General features: G+C 35.7%; 1 protein-coding gene across 1 annotated transcript in view; it reads right to left on the minus strand.

Annotated features, from left to right (window-relative positions):
* The window catches only part of LOC123532889 (UTP--glucose-1-phosphate uridylyltransferase-like), a 61,273-nt gene extending 50,024 nt beyond the window's left edge, over positions 1–11,249 (minus strand). The window contains exon 1 of the mRNA XM_053551979.1: positions 11,128–11,249. Coding sequence (XP_053407954.1) covers positions 11,128–11,139 — 12 coding nt within the window. The 5' untranslated portion in view covers positions 11,140–11,249. The remainder of the gene's footprint in view (positions 1–11,127) is intronic.
* Between the last annotated feature and the right edge of the window lie 10,222 nt (positions 11,250–21,471).

Below are 21,471 nucleotides of genomic sequence, written 5' to 3' on the forward strand. Positions count from 1 at the left end.
AATATGCCATTTATCTAAAACAGTAGCACCCTTTCTTAGTCACAAGAATTAAATTGACGTCATTGCCCATTAACATGGCATCACTTTAGCATATGCGTGTTTTATCTAGAATAGAAATAAACAATGATAAATCATTTCATGATTTATATCACTATCTATTTTATGTAGAATTTATAAATTCAAAACTAAACAATGTTTACAAACATAATCAACAAAATGAAAATGTCACATGTGTCACTTACTGTGTTTTTAAACTTTCTGTCAGACATATTTTTTAATCCTTTTTCCCCTTTATCAGCTGATTAAAAACAGAACAAAATAATGCTTCACAACCTACTTGAACACAAAACTGAATTTCAGACAACAAACAATGTCTAGACAACAATTTCCAAATAAACAATAAGTAATTTTTAATTTTAATTGTATTGGGTAATTTTAATTTTATTCTCAATTTATCAGTTTTGATCACCACAATGATAAATATTTCTGTCCAGAATAAACTGGTTGTGTTAAATAACTGATTATTTTTTTGTGTTGGATTCTACCACATTAAAAGTAAAGTCAATTCTTGTCGCATTTAACTGATCATTAAGATCAACTTGGAAGGTACAGGACTACAGGCTGACTTTTATTTCTTCTTTCATAAAAATAATTCTATAAAAAAACACAATCATACATATTTTCTAATAAAAATTCACCTTTAAAAAAAAATGTGTTAAACAAAATAGCTTAAGGCTATTAAACTAATATAGTTTTATCATTAAAATAGATATATAATAATGATATCAAAACAGAATTTTTTTACAGGTTTATATCAATCAATAATTTACTTTTATTACATGGCTCCTTCTATAAATGGCCAGTTCAAAGTTTGTGTTATATGGCCAGTCTAAAGTTCAACAAGCAAAGGTTGAAGCATGAAAAAAATAACTCATTGAAATATATTTTTGATGTCATGTAATAATTAAAACACTAACTGAATGGCTTCCTGGTCAATATTTGAGTCCTTTGACCTTGGGTGTTTCAGAATACAGAAGCGATACAGTGAAAAGTAGAAACATTGACTGAAAACTTTCATACAATGCATCATTTAGAACAGTTTCTTGAACTTTAAAGAAAAATTTCATGTACTTTCCAAGTGTAGGAACATTGATTTTTTTTTTTCATTTGTCACATGAATGCTTACTTATGGTACTCAATTTGCATCGCGATATGTACTGTATTGTTGCCTCTGTATCCCGATATGTATTGCATTGTGAGACTAGCGTAGCGTTACACCCCTAGCTGTGTATCAGTTAGTATGACAGATAAGACATTCATTTCAATATAAAACTAGAAAGTGCTTTTGTAAAAAAGCGCATGTCTCCCCCAATGCAAAGTCCTATAGGCAAGAAGTCAATAGGGGTCAGGAGTGAAAGTCAAAGAGACACTGATGGTTAGCTGCAATAGGGATCATCTACTTGGCATTTCCAGTCATCCCGCTAAATTTCAACACTCTTGGCCTAGTGGTTCTCAAGTCACTGTTCAGGCTCCTGTGACCCTGACCTTTGATCAAGTGACCTCAAAATAAATAGGGGTCATCTACTCTGCATGTCCAATCATCCTATTAAGTTTCAACATTGTAGGTCAAGCGGTTCTCAAGTTATTTCCAAAAAATGATTTTACATGAACAGGCCACTGTGACCTTGACCTTTAATAGACTGACCCCAAAATCAATAGGGGTCATCTACTCTGCATGTTCAATCATCCTATGAAGTTTCAACATTCTGGGACAAGTGGTTCTCAAGTTATTGATCGGAACTGGTTATCAATGTTCAGGCCCCTGTGACCTTGACCTTTAACGGAGTGACCCCAAAAACAATAGGGGTCATTTACTCTGCATGAACAATCATCCTATGAAGTTTCAACATTCTGGGTCAAGTGGTTCTCAAGTTATTGATTGGAAATGGTTTTCAATGTTCAGGCCCCTGTAACCTTGACCTTTAATGGAGTGACCCCAAAATCGATAGGGGTCATCTACTTTGCATGTACAATCATTCTATGAAGTTTCAACATTCTGGGTCAAGTGGTTCTCTAGTTATTGATCGGAAATGGTTTTCCATGTTTAGGTCCCTGTGACCTTGACCTTTGATGGAGTGACCCCAAAATCAATAGGGGTCATCTACTCTTCATGAACAATCATCCTATGAAGTTTCAACATTCTGGGTCAATTGGTTCTCTAGTTATTGATCGGAAATGGTTTTCAATGTTCAGGCCCCTGTGACCTTGACCTTTGAATGAGTGACCCCAAAATCAATAGTGGTCATCTACTCTTCATGACCAATCATCCTATGAAGTTTCAACATTCTGGGTCAAGTGGTTCTCTAGTTATTGATCAGAAATGGTTTTCAATGTTCAGGCCCCTGTGACCTTGACCTTTGATGGAGTGACCCCAAAATCTATAGGGGTCATCTACTCTTCATGACCAATCATCCTATGAAGTTTCAACATTCTGGGTCAAGTAGTTCTCTAGTTATTGATCGGAAATGGTTTTCAATGTTCAGGCCCCTGTGACCTTGACCTTTGACAGAGTGACCCCAAAATCAATAGGGGTCGTCTACTCTTCATGACCAATCATCCTATGAAGTTTCAACATTCTGGGTCAAGTGGTTCTCTAGTTATTGATCGGAAATTGTTTTCAATGTTCAGGCCCCTGTGACCTTGACCTTTGACAGAGTGACCCCAAAAACAATAGGGGTCGTCTACTCCAGCAGCCCTACAACCCTATGAAGTTTGAAGGTTCTAGGTCAAATGGTTCTCTAGTTATTGATCGGAAATTGTTTTCAATGTTCAGGCCCCTGTGACCTTGACCTTTGACGGAGTGACCCCAAAAACAATAGGGGTCGTCTACTCCAGCAGCCCTACAACCCTATGAAGTTTGAAGGTTCTAGGTCAAATGGTTCTCCAGTTATTGCTCGGAAATGAAGTGTGACGTACGGACGGACGGACGGATGGACAGGGCAAAAACAATATGTCTCCTGGGTGAGACATAATGTTTGATATTTGATATATCACATAATATCTTTATATTTATAAGAAATAATAAGTTCCCAAGTGTGGTTTATCGTAGAATAATCCATGTTTTGAGTTCTTATGCGTAAGAATATATCAAGAAGGTCGTAGGCCTGAGTGATATATTCTTTCGCATAAGAACGAAATACACAGGTTATTTTACGATAAATCACACTTTGGAACTTGTTATTTCGTTTCTAACACGACATACTTGAAACAACAGTGTTAGAAAAAATGGTAACTACTTTTTATGCTCTGAACTACACTTCGTGCTATGCACCTGGATTTGGTTGTTGAAATTTCCTCCCATAAAACTGTGAAAGTTGCAGATTCATTCATAAAACTTTACACGCAGTGTATAAATGGAATAGCCAAAACACGATGCACGCGCACAGTTCAAGGGTGGTTTATTGCAGAATAACCCTAGATAGATTTTGCTCTACATGTATGTAGGTTATTCGCTGGTCGTGTTAGAATCAGTAATATCTTTCACTGGATAACATGTTTTCATATTCCTTTAAAACTTACATGTATTATTTGAATCAGTAAAGAATCTGAAGAATTCAAGACAACACCCCCTGATGGCCATGTTTTTGATGAATCAGAATGATTTGAACAATCTGGTTAGACGGTTACTCAAGGAACATTTCTGTTGGACCAGCAGATAAGGAGATGTCATAGGAATTTTCTATTTTAGCTCTGGCTACCCCAATGTTCAACTATTAGAACGATTTGAACAATTCTGATAGAAAACCACCCAAGAAACACTGACGCAAAGTTCATTAACTTTCTACAAACAATTCGTAATTTAATACAAGAGCTGTCTGTTGACAACGCGCTCCACTTCTCGAAGAAATGATGGAAGTATAGGGTCAAAATATTACCAGAGATTTTCAGACAAAAGAATAACAGGGTCATGATGACCCTGAATCGCTCACCTGAGTAATATGAGCCACATGTTTCAAATGGCAAACTGACGCTAAAATATTAAAAAAGTAGGTCAGTAGGTCACATTCATGGTCATTGAAAGTCAGTTTTAAGACAAGTGTGCAAAACTGTACATGTCATCCAAATTTCAAGGCTGTATCTTAAAAAACAAGAAAGTAGGTCAAGGTCACAGTCAAGTGACTCCTAATTGCTTGTGGTCATCAGGTAATTATAATTAAACAGTCTAGGAAATATGATCTGATAAATTTTTTTTAAGTATTTATTCCTATATAACTCATATAATAAGTGACCCCCAAGGCGAGGCCTCTTTTCACCCCAAGGGCATAATTTGAACAATCTTCTTAGAGATCCACTAGAGCAATGCTACATACCAAATATCAAAGGCCTAGGCCTTGAACTTTCAGAAAAGAAGATTTTTATTTTTTTCCCCTATATAAGTCTATGTTAAATTTGGGACCCCCAGGGCAGGGCCTTTTTTCACCCCAGGGGCATAATTTGAACAAATTTGGTAGAGGACCACAAGGCAATGAAACATAACAAGTATCAAAAGCCTATGCCTTGCAGTTTCAGGCAAGAAGATTTTTAAAGTTTTTTCCTATATAAGTCTATGCAAAACTTCAGGCCCCCACCCCCGGGCAGGGCCTCTTTTCACCCCAGGGGCATAATTTGAATAATCTTGGTAGAGGACCACAAGGCAATGCTTCATACCAAATATCAAAGACCTAGGTCTTGCGGTTTCAGACAAGAAGATTTTCAATTTTTTTCCTATACAAGTCTATGTAAAACTTGGGACCCCCCTGGGCGGGGCCTCTTTTCACCCCAGGGGCAAAATTTGAACAATCTTAACAAAGGACCATTAGATAATGTCACATGCCAAGACAAGAAGATTTTTAAAGTTTTTCCTTCTGCATGGAATTCAATTCTTTGAACAATTTTGAAAGGGGGCCACCCAAGGATCATTTCTGTGATGTTTGGGGTAATTCTGCCCAGTGATTTTAAAGAAGAAGGTTTTTTTTAGAAAATGTTGAAGGACACACGACGGACAACACACGACGGACATTGAGCGGTCACAAAAGCTCATGAGCCTTTAGCTCAGGTGAGCTAAAAATAGATAAGACAAATAATGTACCTGTATTTGTGGATTTGGATCAGTCTTGCACTATATGGCAATATGTGACCATGATGGTAAGCAGAATTCAAAGTTTTAAAGCCATATATCAAACAGTTTAGACAAAACATGGAATGGAATGCGAAACTTAACTAATTTCTATGAAAAAAAAAAACGGCCATAACTGAGCTAAAGTCCTTGTCCTAGTTATGTAGTTTTGCCTACATAAGGAGACTATGATGGTAAAAAGAGGCCAAAGTTTTCAAAGCCATCTGACAAACAAGTTAGGCAAAATATGGACTGGTATGAAAAATTTAACTGATTTCCAAGTCCAAAAAGGGCCATAATTCAGCCAAAACACATGACAGAGTTATGTACTCTTGCCTACAGACAGAAATCATGATGCGATCATGACAAAACGTTAATGTATGAAGACTGAACCAATTTTCAAGTTCAAAAAGGGCCATAATTCAGCCAAAATAGTTGACAGAGTTATGTACTCTTGCCTGCAGATGGAAATCATGATGGTAAACAAGTGTTCAAAGTCTCAAAGCCACAAATCAAATAATTTTGACAAAACGCTGACTTGTACGAAAATTGTACCAATTTCCAAGTCCAAAAAGGGCCATAATTCAGCCAAAATAGTTGACAGAGTTATGTACTCTTGCCTACAGATATAGACTGTTACAATAAACAAGTGCTAAAAGTTTCAAAGCCATATGTAAACAGTTTACACAAAATATGAACTGGTACTAAAAACTTAACCAAGATTTGTAAGTTAAAAGGGGCCATAATTCAGCCAAAATCCTTGATGGAGTCATGTACTCTTACCGAAAACTGGACATGGTGATGGTACACAAGTGTTGAAAGTTTCAAAGCTTTATCTCAAAAGGTTTTGTCAAAATGTGGACTGGTACCAAAAACCTAACTTAACCAAGGTGTGATGCCGATGCCAACGTTGTTAGGTGAGTAGGATAGCTCTATTCATTCTTCGAATAGTCGAGCTAACAAGAATTATTCTGCACAGAAATTTTTCTTTGTTTTGGATGCATTCAGATGCTACAGAGCAATCTTATACGTTCTAAAGCTGTTTTTAAATTGTGAAGAGTTCAGGGCTTAAGCTAAGCTTAGATTTTAGGGAGAAGTCAAAAGATTAGGGAAAAAGTGGAGAGGTTATGTGAAGAAGTGGAGAATCTTTTGCAAAGCCATGACATGCAACTCAAACAAGAGCTCGTAGAACACCAAATGCCCCCCTTGATGCATTCAGTAATTGCACAAGGAACAGAAATTATTTAGTCACTGTACACAAACGTTCTACTGCTCTGGGTCAATGTGACCTTGACCTTTGACCTATTAATTTCAAAATCAATAGGGGTCATCTGCTGGTCATAACCATCCTCCCTATCAACTTTCATGATCCTAGGCTCAAGCATTCTTGAGTTATCATCTGGAAACCATTTAACTGTTCCTGGTCACTGTGACAATGACCTTTGACCTACTGATCTCAAACTCAATAGGGGTCATCTGCTGGTCATGATTAACCTCCCTGTCAACTGTCATGATCCTTGGCCCAAGCGTTCTTGAGTTATCATCCGGAAACTGTTTAACTGTTCCTAGTCACTGTGACCTTGACTTTTGACCTACTGATCTCAAAATCAATAGGGGTCATCTGCTTGTTCATCTGCTTGTTACGACCAACCTCCATATCAATTTTCATGATCGTAGCCCCAAGCGTTCTTGAGTTATCATCCGGAAACTGTTTAATTGTACCGGGTCACTGTGACCTTGACCTTTGACCTACTGATCTCAAAATCAATAGAGGTCATCTGCTGGTCATGATCAACCTCACTATCAACTTTAATGACCCTAGGCCCAAGCGTACTTGAGTTATCATCCGGAAACCATTTAACTGTTCCAGGTCATTGTGACCTTAACCTTTGACCTACTAACCTCAAAAACAATAGGGGTCATCTGCTTGTTATGACCAACCTCTCTATCAACTTTCATGATCCTAGGCCCAAGCGTTCTTGAGTTATCATCCAGAAACAGACTGGTCTACATACTGACCGACCGACATACTGACCGACCGACATCTGCAAAACAATATACCCCTTCTTCTTCGAAGGGGGACATAAAAGGGAACTAAATATACTTATAACTAGTGATGAGAATCGGGCAGCTGAAGCTGGATCGATTAATTGGTCTGATTCTAATATCTCTCCGATCTGCTTAATCCGAAAGAATCAGAATCAGAAAACCAAAATAGACTATTTTATGAAGAATTTTATGACATAGCTGCTGTAGTTTGCAGCCTTTAGCAACTGCTGGGCAATCAGACTGGCAGTCTTGGAGGAGCTAATTGGATCAAATGGAAAACTAACTTGAATTCATCTGTTCTCCATGGCCAAGGATCTGATTCATTTCATGCTTGACACATTGCCAAATTTGACATGGAAAATATAGTTGGGATACACAGTGCTTTAGGGTATAGCGAATTTTAGGGTATAGAGGATAGGTTGATAAATTTTAGGGGTGACTATTGAGGCCAATTTTGACTATTGCAATACTATTGATATTGCTTAAAAACTATTGCGATACTATTCTATTGCAGGTTACTATTGCAATACTATTGCAATAGTTATCGGCCATCATATTTTATACAGTAAAGCTAACAACTGGCATTGTTACACAGTGTAAGAGACGACACTGTTTATAATTGCTGTTAACACACATTGAGATGTTTGTATAACTGAAACGGACAGAAATAATTCTAACATTAAATATTTCTTGCCTTCCTTGGCTTTGGAACAATAAGTAAAACAATAAACCTATGCAAGGTATACTCAAACGAATCGGCCATTTTGTTGCGAATGTCAACATGTTTAATAACCCAAAGCATTGAAAAAGACGAAAATTAACGGATCGGGTTAAGGTGTACCAGCACTAAATGAAGGGCCCTACCGAACAGTTTGCTGTATAATACAAGTAGCCTTCTTTCTCCATGTCCATAGTACATTTTCTCATCTAAAATTAACAGGTTATTTAAATATATTTAATCAAAGTTTCTAAAAAACTAAATTTATTAATTATCTCCCAGACTTCTCAGTCCTTTATGGTAGTTTAATTCCGTGAGGGTAATTATTGTAATGGAGACGTAAACATTTTCCGAGGCGCAAATGAAAGCTGGCTCTGTTTCTTGGTTTATAAATTATAAATTATTTCTGTATTTACTAAAATTTCAAAACTATCGAACCTATCGATTGTTGAAGGAACTATCGGCGATTGTTATTGGATCGTGACTTTTCTATCGATGCATGCTATCGGGACACTTAGTATCGCAATGCATCGATAGTTCGATGTATCGTTACACCCCTAATAAATTTTGTATTTAGACTTGAATTATTGTATAAACTTTCATATCATTCTGACCTACATTTTAAATGTTTGCTTCTTCTGTTATTTTTCGTATGTCATCAAATGAAAGTCGAAGCTATCCTTTACTGACTAAATCAGTGTGTATGTAAAAAAACATCAGTGAATAAAAACTATTTGATAGAAATTTAAAAAGCTGAATGTTTTTGAAAAGAGAATACATTCTAACTCTGATTTATAGTAAAAAATCTTGGGAAGTTTGTTTAGATGGGGATTTTAAACTAATAATGGAAAAAATGACTAAAGTTATCCTGTACACCCTAAATCAGCGCATATGTCTTCATCTACTATGTACTGCCCAAAAATCAATTCTGATTATAACTGGGAGGCGCTTGTCTGGGACAGACTGTTAAAAGATGAGCAAGCTCATTAGGTGCAAAATTAAAAAGAGCTACAATTACCAAGATTAAAAACATAGATATAGACTGAAAGGTTACAGTTGCCAGCCTCTCAGTGAATAGAATCAAACTGGGGCTGGCCTGTATGTGTAGGGGAAGGCCATTCCAGGTACCAATTGTTCTTGGAAAAAAGGAATTAGAACGGTATCACGTATGAGATTGTGGGGTTCGGTTCTTTGCAGCTACGAGGTGGTTATGGTCAACTGCAATAAGACTGTACTTAATTTTAAACAAGAGCACCGCCTTGCGGGTGCTGACGCTCATCTGATTTTTTTTAGTGTAATAGAAATATTGTCCTACCCATGATTTTCTAAGTCTAAAAAGGGCCATCATTCTTGCAAAAAGCAGGATAGAGTTATGTTTCTTGATGTACAGTGTCCACTTATGATGGTAAAAAACTGTTGCAAGTTTTAAAGCAATAGCTTTGATAGTTTATGAGAAAAGTTGACTTAAACATAATACTCAACCAAGAAAATGATTTTCTAAGTCCAAAAGGGGCAATAATTATTGCAAAAAGCAGGATGGAGTTATGTTGCTTGCTGTACAGGGTCAGCTTATGATGGTGAACAAGTGTTGCAAGTTTCAAAGCAATAGCTTTGATAGTTTAAGAGAAAAAGTTGACCTAAACATAAAACTTAACCAAGAAATCTGATATTTTCTAAGTCCAAAAGGGGCCATAAATCTTGCAAAAAGCAGGACGGAGTTATGTTTCTTGCTGTACAGGGTCAACTTATGATGGTGAACAAGTGTTGCAAGTTTTAAAGCAATAGCTTTGATAGTTTAGGATTAAAGCTGACCTAAACATAAAACTTAACCAAGAAAACTGATTTTCTAAGTCCAAAAGGGGCAATAAATCTTACAAAAAGCAAGATGGAGTTATGTTTCTTGATGTACAGGGTCAGCTTATGATGGTGAACAAGTATTCCAAGTTTCAAAGCAATAGCTTTGATAGTTTAGGATAAAAGTTGACCTAAACATAAAACTTAACCAAGAAATCTGATATTTTCTAAGTCCAAAAGGGGCCATAAATCTTGCAAAAAGCAAGATGGAGTTATGTTTCTTGCTATACAGGGTCAGCTTATGATGGTGAACAAGTATTCCAAGTTTCAAAGCAATAGCTTTGATAGTTTAGGAGAAAAGCTGACCTAAACATAAAACTTAACCAGGCAACGCTGACGCCGACGCCGACAACCGCTCAAGTGATGACAATAACTCATCATTTTTTTTCAAAAAATCAGATGAGCTAAAAATATAATAAGTGAATTTTTTATCTGAGATCTGGAAGTATTTGGTGACACTGCTTGTTTGACCATAGTTGTTACATATGTATCAAGCTGCAGATCATTGTACTCGTTCAATTTTGTATGTGAGGTATTTTTGCCAAGGGTGCCATATAGAGGAACAGTATTCAAGCTTTGGGCGGACATAGGTGTTGAAAGCTGTTTCTTTTACTTTTCTGTTGTTTGTTTTGACATTTCTTTTGATGAATCTAAGCGAGTTATTTGTTTTCGATGTGATGTTATCAATGTGTTTTGACCAACTGAGATCTTTACTTAGTGTGATGCCCAGGTATCTAGCAGCTTCTGTAGTTTTTAGTGCTATATTATGGAGTGTATAGTTGAAGATGATAGGTTTTTTCTTTTGAGTAATCCTCAATACCTCACACTTACCCAGACTGAACTCCATTGACCAGTCCTTTTCCCAGGCTTCTAGGGAGTGGAGATCATTTTGTAGGGCTTGGGAGTCAAGGTAGGATTTAACCGTCAGATAGCATGGAGAGAAGAAAACATGAATTTCTATTAAAAGCTGAATGTTTTGAAAAGAATAGCTGTTTTCTGTCTGATATACAGAAAAACTACTTAATTTTATTTCTTTAAATTGGAATGCAGGAAAAATTAATTTATCTATCCGCTTTACGCACTGTAGTCTGTACCATGGATGCACACCCCTGGATGTAAAAAATTAATGTTGTATGTCTTTATAGTGATGAAAATGCCATGCTTTGAAATTGTCCAGAATGGGGCGACTACTTGTTAGAAGTTGTCATGCTTGTATTTTATCACTGCGCAAAAACAAGTGTGGTATCCGAATCTTAAATCATCCGATTTTAACAAACTTCAGCATCTCTTCCATACACATTTCCTCGCAATTACTGGAAAATGCAAAATGCAGACAACTTCGGTTACTTACAGGAGTCGTCATTTTTATTTTCTGTATATGACAACTCTGGCAAAATCGCTGTTTGTAGAAAAAATACTCGTCAATGTCAACTTGTTTACGTCGCTGTCATGAAACGCTTGATTGGCCTTGACCTATCGGTCGGTAAAACTCGGGATTTTACGCAAATGATCGTATAAACGATGCGCTCTGTTGCACCGCACGCTTTTTAGATTTTTTCATGCTCATACATATATTCACGGAGCTAGGCTGTCAGCGAAGACTGTGTTGTGATGAATTTAAGTAAGAATGAACGCTCGGTATTGTGTCGATTCAGAAGTGGAATTTTACTACTTAGAATTGAAACATCTACGGAGAATTAATTTCTGATCATAACGATTCAGAACTGGAATTTTACTACTTAGAATTGAAACATCTACGGAGATACTCCCAACAATCAATTTCTGATCATAATTGGGAGGTCGGGGCAGTTGTTTAAAAGCATGTTGCTATGTTACATGATACATGATGTTCATGTTGTTAAGAGAGTAAGAGCAGTAATATATACAGCTTGTTAAAAATAAAAAACAGGATGATGACATTAGTACATAGAAGATATATCATCAGGGGCGTAGTTGGCAGGCCCGATGCGCCGAAGAAGCGACTTTGGTAGTGGGGTATTGGGGTTTCCTCCCCACGAAAATTTTGAAAAACTAAGAGTGTCTGTGGTGCATTCTGAGCCATTCTGGCGGAATAAAACCAATGCTAAGCGGAGGAGTTTAATTCAATAAAAACACACACACAAAAAAAGATCAAAGTTCAGTTTATGACTAAGTTATCATAACTAAGTATAACTGACCCAACATCAGTATTATCAGTTCCATATTAGTCACACTGTGAGTGATATAGGTTTTCTATTTCTTTTATTAGCATTCAGCAAAACAAAATAAACAAAATTTGTTTGTTTTGAGTGGATATGGAATATATCACATTGACAGATGATGCAATTAAATATTTTCATGAGCCGGTAGCGCGAGTTATTGTATCAGTTCTCGATGTGATATTCCATATCCATTCACAACACACAAATTCTGTTTATTTTTTGCTGAATGCTAATAAAAGAAATAGCAAACCTATTTACAGTGTGACTGATAAAAAATATGTTCCTGTATTTTGTTGATAGATAAAATGATGCGAATAATTAAATCACTCGTGCTACGCTCTCCTGATTTAATTACTAAGCATCCGAAGTTCTGATTATATTTATTCACCGGTAAAATGTAGTAAATCATTATTTATTAAACAGATGCACATTTCAATAATTATTCAACTGGAAAATAAGCTGTATACGCACTTCAAGATATGCATTTTGTACAATGAAACAGATTTTACAGCACAGTCTAGACTTCTTTAATCAAAAACAATACTTTCAAACTTTAATAAACTTGAAACAGTTTTTGTTTTCAATATGCATTAGATTCACGGATTATTGAGAGGCACCGAGGTGTAGGGGTAGAATTAAATCAGGTTTTTTTCCCTTCATAATAGGAGCCGCTGATTGGCCCCTTCCCCTCAGTAAATTTCTTTTAAATCATGCAGTTTTCCACAAAAATTGACTTTACATCAGGTTTTTATTCCCCTTTGCTCAAATACCCCCCCCCCCCCCCCCTCCCCCTCCCCAAATAACAGGCCTGGGTCCCTTCTCTCTTGGTAAAAAACCCTGTAAGTACCGTCGGACTCCTAACCCGGAGGTCGCGGGTTCGAATCCCGTCCGCGTAATTTGATCACGACATTCGCAACCCTTTTTTTCGGCGCAAGTAATGTCTATTTGCCAACATTAATAAAATTGTGGGGCGATAATTGGCGGGGCGGTAGCGAGAAAATAATTAAAACTACTGGTGTCTGTTTTATTTTTTTAATGGAAATATCTAATAAATACGCTCTAATTACATGTTCAATATTGATCAGGCACGTATCTGGGCATACGCCTATACGCCTGTGCGTACAATTCAAATTCGACACAAACTGTCAGCGAGAACAAAACGAACATATAAAGGAACACAGTGGGAACCGCACAGGAACGGCCGGTGGCAACACCTTCGAACGATACATCTATATGTATTTTTCTTCTTTCTAAATTACCTATTGCTTACAAAGCTGGACATACTGATAGCGCTTCATTTCTGTATATCATACTTATCTTCTGTGCAGTTTGCAGTTCACATGATCAGTGGCATCTGGATTATTGTGATCTATAGCGTAAAAGTGAACAAACCTTATATAGGGTCTGGGAGTACGGACATATCATTTGATTTGTGAATCGTTTTAAGTTTCGTATATTTTAGATGAATTCGTAATGTCATATGATCTTAATTACATATGTGTATATTGTGCATCCGTTTAGTTGAAGTTTTCTATACATGTAGAAGACATTTCGCATAGATACGTCTCACAAGAACCAAAAATTCTGTCTGCCTAAGTGATAAACTTAAGTAGAAACAAGCAAAAAATGAAAGTAAAGCAAGTGTTTTAATGCCATGGAAAACAATTATGTAGGTAAACCCTAAACAGTTTCAGAGGTTTAGTATAAAATCATCAACTGTAATTTTTACAAGTACGTGTTTATGTCTCAAAAGAACTGTTCAGCTTTTAACAGTGTTTAATGTTGGGAGGAAGACACCGGATGTCTCCTTCGGACATAACTTTAGGCATGAACTGATACCTGATAGCCATAAATTGCTCATAAAGCCAACCTGATGGTTTCTTCACAATGAAAAATGAAAAAATAGACACCTCGTGCGAGGTTTCGAACATACAAAGATACAAGCGGATACAAGCTAAAGACTATGTCTCACAGCTATACTTGATCTGAGTTTCATATTTGAAAATATGAACAGTTACTACATATAGTTTAGGTAAACATAAAGTAACAGGTTTATCTGTATTAACAGTACTATATGCCCTAGGTTTGCATGTATAGCTAAACACAGTATAAATATTTAGCCAATGATTTATATTTAATTGACACTAAATCTCAGCATACCGGTACATGTATATAAACTGGATGTTTGGATGTTTTAGATTTAGACCACCACTTCAGGCGAAACATTTTGCCACAAACCCGTAGTTGCGATACTCAGTCAAAAGCGAGATTCTGTTGTGCATGCAAGTTTCTACGGCAACTACCGAACGCTCGTTTTCTACAAACATACCTACGTATCACTTTGCCCATTGAACCTCGGTATACTCAATTTGGGCATGTCGGAATCTGTTTGCACAAAGGATCACCCGCCTGACTGCTATTCAAGTATCAATAAGATGCAATAAAACAGAGCAGTGGGAGAATAAAAATGATAGTCCCGTTATCTCGAGTAAAAAAAACGTGACTGCTTACGTGATATCGAAGACTTTATTAATGGTTGCAATAACATCTATCAATCTATATCCAGATCTGAATACAGAAATACTTTTAGCAATTCGCGCAGTTTAAATTTGCATTTGCCGAAATTACGTGTTTAATCTGACTAAAAAATGTTAAGTTTCCCATGAGAAAACTTGAAACGTTTGCAATGTGTGCATAGATACATTAATCAAAAACTTTCCAAAATGTTGATGCAGACGCAATGCATTAAATTAAACTCTGACGAAGATTTCAAATACGATTACAACAAAAAAAAAAAAAAAAAAAAAAACTAGTATACCTTTAAAGCGGCATACCTCCAGATCGTTCGACAAAAAAGAAAAATATTTTTTTTAGATATCTTGAAATAAATGCTATATTTCTTATAAAGGCTTTAAAACTTAATTACTGACAAACTTTATGTTACGGAAACACATGAGAATTTGCTGCTTTTACTACTTTTTACGATGAAAATCGAAAAGCGTTTGTCACGCTTTTACTCCAGGTAAACTGTCTCGATTATAAATATCTATATTTCGAAAGAATTATTCTCTACTTGCTTACGACGACGGGAAAATGTCTTTATTGCCGAAGCGGTACGGGGTTCGATTCCCGACACGGTCATCTTTTTTTCTTGATTTGGAATTTTTAAAATATTTTAGAAACAAAACTTCATATTCTAATGTTCATAATATGACCAAACTTCAATTTGAAAGAAAGATTATTTTTGAGCCAAATCTGGAGGCATGCTCCTTTAAAGTACGAGGTATCAAAAACTTACCAAAATGCTGATGCAGACGCAATGCATTAAATGCATTAAATTAATGCATTGACGAAGATTTCAAATACGATAAAAACAAAAAAAACAAACTAGTATACCTTTAATGTGCTAGGTAACGTTCTATTCATTGCCTATGTAGTCTTGACCTTGTGGAGGATATTAAATGAATAATAAATAAATAAATAATCATAGTGACAGCTTTGCACACGGTTCGAATATTCGATTTTTTTCACGTGTGTAGCAGTTAGATGCAGTTACCCAAACTGCCATAGTGTTAGGCCCCTTTGGCGTGAGCGGGTCTTGGCAGTTGTACAAGAAAATATATCATAGAATGACACAGTGTTTCAGTGACACAAATATTTTTAAACATAACCATATATCTACTGTTACTATTGATGTCTAATGTACGAAAACAGGGAGTATATTGTGTAGAGCAATTCACAGAACTCTGATTCTTCAACGTTCTAAGTCTCAGCCGTGCTAGAGCGATACACAATTTCACGGTCAAGTTAAGTAGGACTCTTAATTGTAAATAAAGTATACGAAAAATGGTTGTATTCCTCAAAATATCCTGGGCTGCTCGAGTTGCAGTTTTTGCTTTTAGACAATGTCACGAACCCTGCCATTAAGCATGAGCGGTGTGCTAAACTTTGATTTTAAATGATTACCTCCGTAATATGTAGTACAAATGTGACAAACAAAATGGATTAACGCTGGAATATAGCAAGAGAACGCATCTCTTGCCTAAAACATTCACTAAATCTCAATTTTCTGGGAGATGGAGACCCCCTCCCTCACCTAAATCATACTCGCAGCATCGCTGCTTCGTTCGTAACTATGCTGCTCATACCTAGCGTACAGTTCAAAAGCATACATGAACATGCAAGTCAAGGTACTCGGCTCTTAAATAAACTGTATTATAAAGGATCATTATATTAGTTAAATAAATTACATTTCTTGTGATTTACCATTTACTATTTAAGAAATAATATATCTCATCTAGTGATTTGTCACTGAATAAAATCATTGATTGGAGTTCAGATAAGAAGGAATTATATCACGAGGGTGCAGCCCGAGTGATATAATAATACGCATCTGAACGATAAACAATGATTTTATTCAAGAGCAAATCACTAAATGAGATATATTATTTCGATTCTAACATGTTATCAAGGATTTTAAAGTACATCCTTGACGACATTCATTATCTTTGCCTTTTTTTCTGTTGATTTCTTTCCCAGCGCGCCGCTATGCCATTTGACGCTATGACGTAATAATTGTGATGTCAAAAAATGAATTGTTTAACAAATAATCAAGGCCTTCGTGTGGTATATAGTCTAATTTACCACGGTTCAAAGCTCAGATGTGTATGAATTGAACCACGAGGGCGTAAGCCCGAGTTGTTAAATACTGACCATCTGAATGATGAACCGTGGTAAATTAGACGATAGATCACAAAAAGGCATTGGTTGTTTTCATTCCGACATGTTCATTGATAGCAGAGCTACCGGCGCCGCTTCGCGGCGCCGACAGCGTCGCATTACGGTTAGACGTATGAACAAGAAAACGAATAGAGACATCTAACTGTGTATACTATCGAGTTGAAAATTCGTGGTACTTTTTGGAATCGGTGTTGTTCGGATTTTTCCATGTGCACTATGCACATAGTAATTAATCAGTAAAGACGTCAGTAGACGCTTACTGTTTACGGTTGACAAAAGCGTCTCGCTTACTGCTTTGAATATTGAATAAAAAATGTAAATGCGCGTTTGATAATAAAAAATTAGTGCTAAATACATTTTCTACGAAGAAAAAAGAAATAAAATACAATACTTTCATTTTGAAACCGCTTTCGTCACGCTGCCATTACCGAACATTCTAATATATGCTTATGTTTGTCATGACGATGTCATAACTCCACAGTGGTGTAGTGGTTAGCGAGTTCGCGTTGAAAACCAGAGGTCGTGAGAACGAACCTCACCTGGTTCAGATTTTTTTTCTATTCCTTTTTTTATTTCATTTTTTTTGTATTATTATGAGTTTTGAAAATATTGTATAACTAAAGTCATTCATGTGAAATTTAACAAGTGTTTAGTTTTGATGTCAGGTTCCAACAGCTTTAGGATCAAAATATACAGGCATTGAACTGTGAGAAGCAAATAATGCTCTTCTCCCCGTACGCATATATTTCATTAGTGCTAAAAGGTTAACCATAAAAAACCCCATAGAAATGTTAACTTAGAACTTCAGTAAATAAACACTGTTTTTCTCTATGTAAAATTCTGATCATTAATTTTTAAAAATTGCTAGTCTTTTGGGTTTAAAACAAGCTTTGTACAGTAATGTAAATGATTGTAATTTTCCCATACCAGGCGTCTATTATAGCTGTATTTTTGACTGAAAGTTGGACACAATCATTCTTCCTTTCAGAAAGAACCAAAATTTGACAATAATGACATTTAAAAGAATTACAATAGTCATTTCCAGTATTACGTAAATTCTAATTTTTAATAACTTTGGAATTGAAACATTAACTTTTTACATTAAGTCCTCATTGCCAAACATTCACGAGCAAAGATACAGAATTCCTTTGGCTATTGGACTAATGAGATTCTGTTAGGTTTGAAGCTTTTCAATTTGAAGGGGTTATCATTTGTGACTGGTTTCCAGTATGATAATAATTTATGTAAAATTTTTGATGCAGTGCGTTTTAATAAGAATAACAGAAGTTATTCAAATACCTGTTTTTCTCTTTATCTTGGTGCAGATTTTAATCTATACAGTATCGAACTTTCTTTTAATTATATACAGAATACCTTTCGAGTATTTCACATGTCAAGAATTAAATTTGATGCAGTCGAAAACATGCATTCAGAAATCATGAATTATCATTAATACTTATAATTTTAATAGATCTAATAGAACATAAACTTCCTAAACGAATCCATAATTCCAGACAATTCCAACACCACTCCTTTATTTTTTAAGGGGCACTGTGATTTTTCAAGGGAGCTCTGCCATTTAGGTAGCACCTAATTTCATATTATATTTTAATTAATATTATGCTTGACCTTCATTTACTCGGGGAGTAATGTATCGGGCGTCATGCGGCAATTTGACGTCATAATTGGCATCATAATGCTCTCTTTCCGGTCCGCGCGTCAACCATTGTTTATCGCAGAATATATAGAGCTTGATTTCCTTCTTTGTTTAACTGGAAATCAAATCGAGCCATGTTAGAATTAACAAATTATCAAGGCCTTCGAGTGGGCTAATGCCCTCGTGGTTCAATTCTTACGCATCTGAACTCTGAACCGTGGTAAATCAGACGATAAATCACAAGAAGGCCTTGATTGTTTTCATTCTGACATGCTCATTGAAATATTTTAATAAATCTTATGCTGGACTTCATCTACCCGAGGAGTAATGTATCGGGCGTCATGCGGCAATTTGACGTCATAATTGACGTCATAATGCTCTCTTTCCGGTCCGCGCGTCAACCGTTGTTTATCGCAGAATATATACAGCTTGATTTCCTTCTTTGTTTAACTGGAAATCAAATCAAGCCATGTTAGAATGTTTAAAAACACACAGTTTTCAGCCTTCTTTGTTTAATTGGAAAAATGGAATGGGTCGTGTTAGAATTGTGATTTACCTGTTTATTTCGCCGTATTTACGCACTCTGTAGCGTAGTGGCCGGTGTACCTGTAGCTTTCTTTAAAACACAACACTGTTTAACGGTTCTAATAGATTTATTTCCTACGAAGAACGATGCACATATTCTTATAAATGTTCAGCTGAATTTCAAAGAAGTAATCAATTTTCAATTAACTTTTTAAAACAGTTCGGTTTACAACTCTATTAACACAATTTCTTATTTATAAATGTATTTCAACCTAGCTTTTAACAATGATATATATAAAACTAATTTAATTCACCGATGTTTACTTGTTCAACACACTCCAGCTACTGAAGACTTGACAGTCCTGTCTGACTCATTTTTTGTATAATTTTTAAAATCTTAAATCTCTGAAGGAAATATCCAAATTAAAATACAAAACCTTGCCATCAAACTACAACTCATATCATATCGGCGGACATTTTCGCCATCGCACCTTCGTACCTTCGCGCTTCACGTTCATAGGGAGCATGCACTGCCCTAACGGAACACCGTAGCTTAGCATTAGTTCATTACAAAAGTGCCTTACGGATTACCATAACGAAGGCATGGTGATGTCACGATGGGTCCATATTCATCAATATTTTAAGTGTGAAGCTTATACTTTAAAATGCTAAAATTACAATGTACTTGTTCCCTTATATTTGTAAATGTTGCACAGATGTTAATGAAACTTGGCATAAATGAAGCATATTCTACAACAAAAAGTCGTGCATTTTCAGTAGTGTACATATGTTATAAAAGAATGTGCGGCAATTTGAACGTTCTAAGCGGCTCAATCATTGATGACCATGGCCTTCCTTATTTCGTTAAAGGCATAGTAATTAAGTTCATTCTATACTACTTTGGGTGAAAACAAATCGAGGGTATTAATAATTCATTTTATGATAAACGTGTCTTCCAAAAAAATATTACAAAGTGCAAAACATATGTAAGGACTGTGTACAAACAAAAATGTCACGGGGACTCAAAATACATACAAACATCTTGTTCGTCGAAATTTTTGTTCATTTTCAATTCCATGAGAAATTAATAAAAAGTTGTATTTATAAGATTTATGAGGATTAGTTTATCCCAAGTGGTTTTGAAAAGAAATGTGACGAGTAAATACGTTTTACAATTGTCATCCAAAGCTATTAAGATTTACTTCTAGTGCTTGTAAACAAGCGTATGAATACAAGAACATTACTGCTACTGCAATAGTCCCATAGAACACGCGTATCATTTTTGTTGATTTTGTAAACACTTAGCATAAAGGAGTCGGCTTTAAGTAAATACAAGTTCGCATGCTAAATCAGCGCATATATTCAAACTTTTTAGTACTGAGATAAGAAAACTGAACATGGGTTCATTACTGTAAATAAAAGATTTGATCGAAAGGAAATAAAGGTTCTAAACCGAAATTGTAAATATGGCCATTTTCAGTTTTCTATATTCATGTGTGTGCGAGACGGTAAATGATCAATCAACGATTTAGACTTACAATCTTGAAAATGTTAAATTTTCCATTCGCTCTGGTATTCGTGAATTATTACAGATTATGATGAAACTTTGCAAAAAGTGCACCTGGCAGTTAAAACAGCTAAAACAATCCATCAGCAGAAAGCTCCTACAAACAGAGTGATGGGAAATTGAATTTGCCGTTCTTGTCTTAGTTTCAAACTTGCATAGTAGATATGAGCCTAGGGTTTTGACCAATTTATAGTTCACTACATTTTGTTCAGGAGTGGGCGGGGAGGTTACTCCTGTGCACGCCTCCTGATAAAACAGTACCCATGTGTAGTGTTGGAACACTGTCTCGGAACCACATCGGAATTTGAACTCGCCATCTCAGTTTTAGTAGCCGCGGGGCATCTTATCATTGACTTCATATACGAGAAACAAAGCAATCACTCATATTGTGTAAAGTTATCATAATAAATTATCAATATAATTAATTTTACTTACCCAATATTCATATTGAATGTGGAGGCCGATGTAACAAAACAGTCTCAGATCTCCGTTGTTAAGAGTTCGCTTCTTGGAAATGACCAATGGCAAGGCTGCATTCAGACTTTGGACCAGCACGCGAAGCTATGGTAACTACATGAGTGTTGCTTCGTAGGTAGTTTTTTTATGATCCAGTTTACATTGTTATTTTATATCAATATAATGAACTAAACGAAGTGTGAAAAATCGTTTTGAAATTTGAAAATATCTTAGGTAATTCTAAAAAAATAATAAAAACATTTTGGTGCGGTTATTATGGCAAACTATTGATTTTGAATTTATTTATTGTCGGATCGCTATAAAACTTTCTGAATACATCAGTAAACATTAAAACAAAATACTGATATAAAATATGTAACATTTTGAAAAAAAAATCATGGGCCGGAAGTTGTCTCAGGGATTTCGTCCTATAAAATACACATGAAAACCCTGACTTCCTCTTTGAGCGTTTTTAATGTATGTACATGTACTTCTCATTTAAATAATCAGATTTGTAATTGTTTGTCGTCTGCTGCAAAACACTATTAC

This window comes from Mercenaria mercenaria, chromosome 1 (genome assembly GCF_021730395.1).
Source record: "Mercenaria mercenaria strain notata chromosome 1, MADL_Memer_1, whole genome shotgun sequence".
NCBI lineage: Eukaryota > Metazoa > Mollusca > Bivalvia > Venerida > Veneridae > Mercenaria > Mercenaria mercenaria.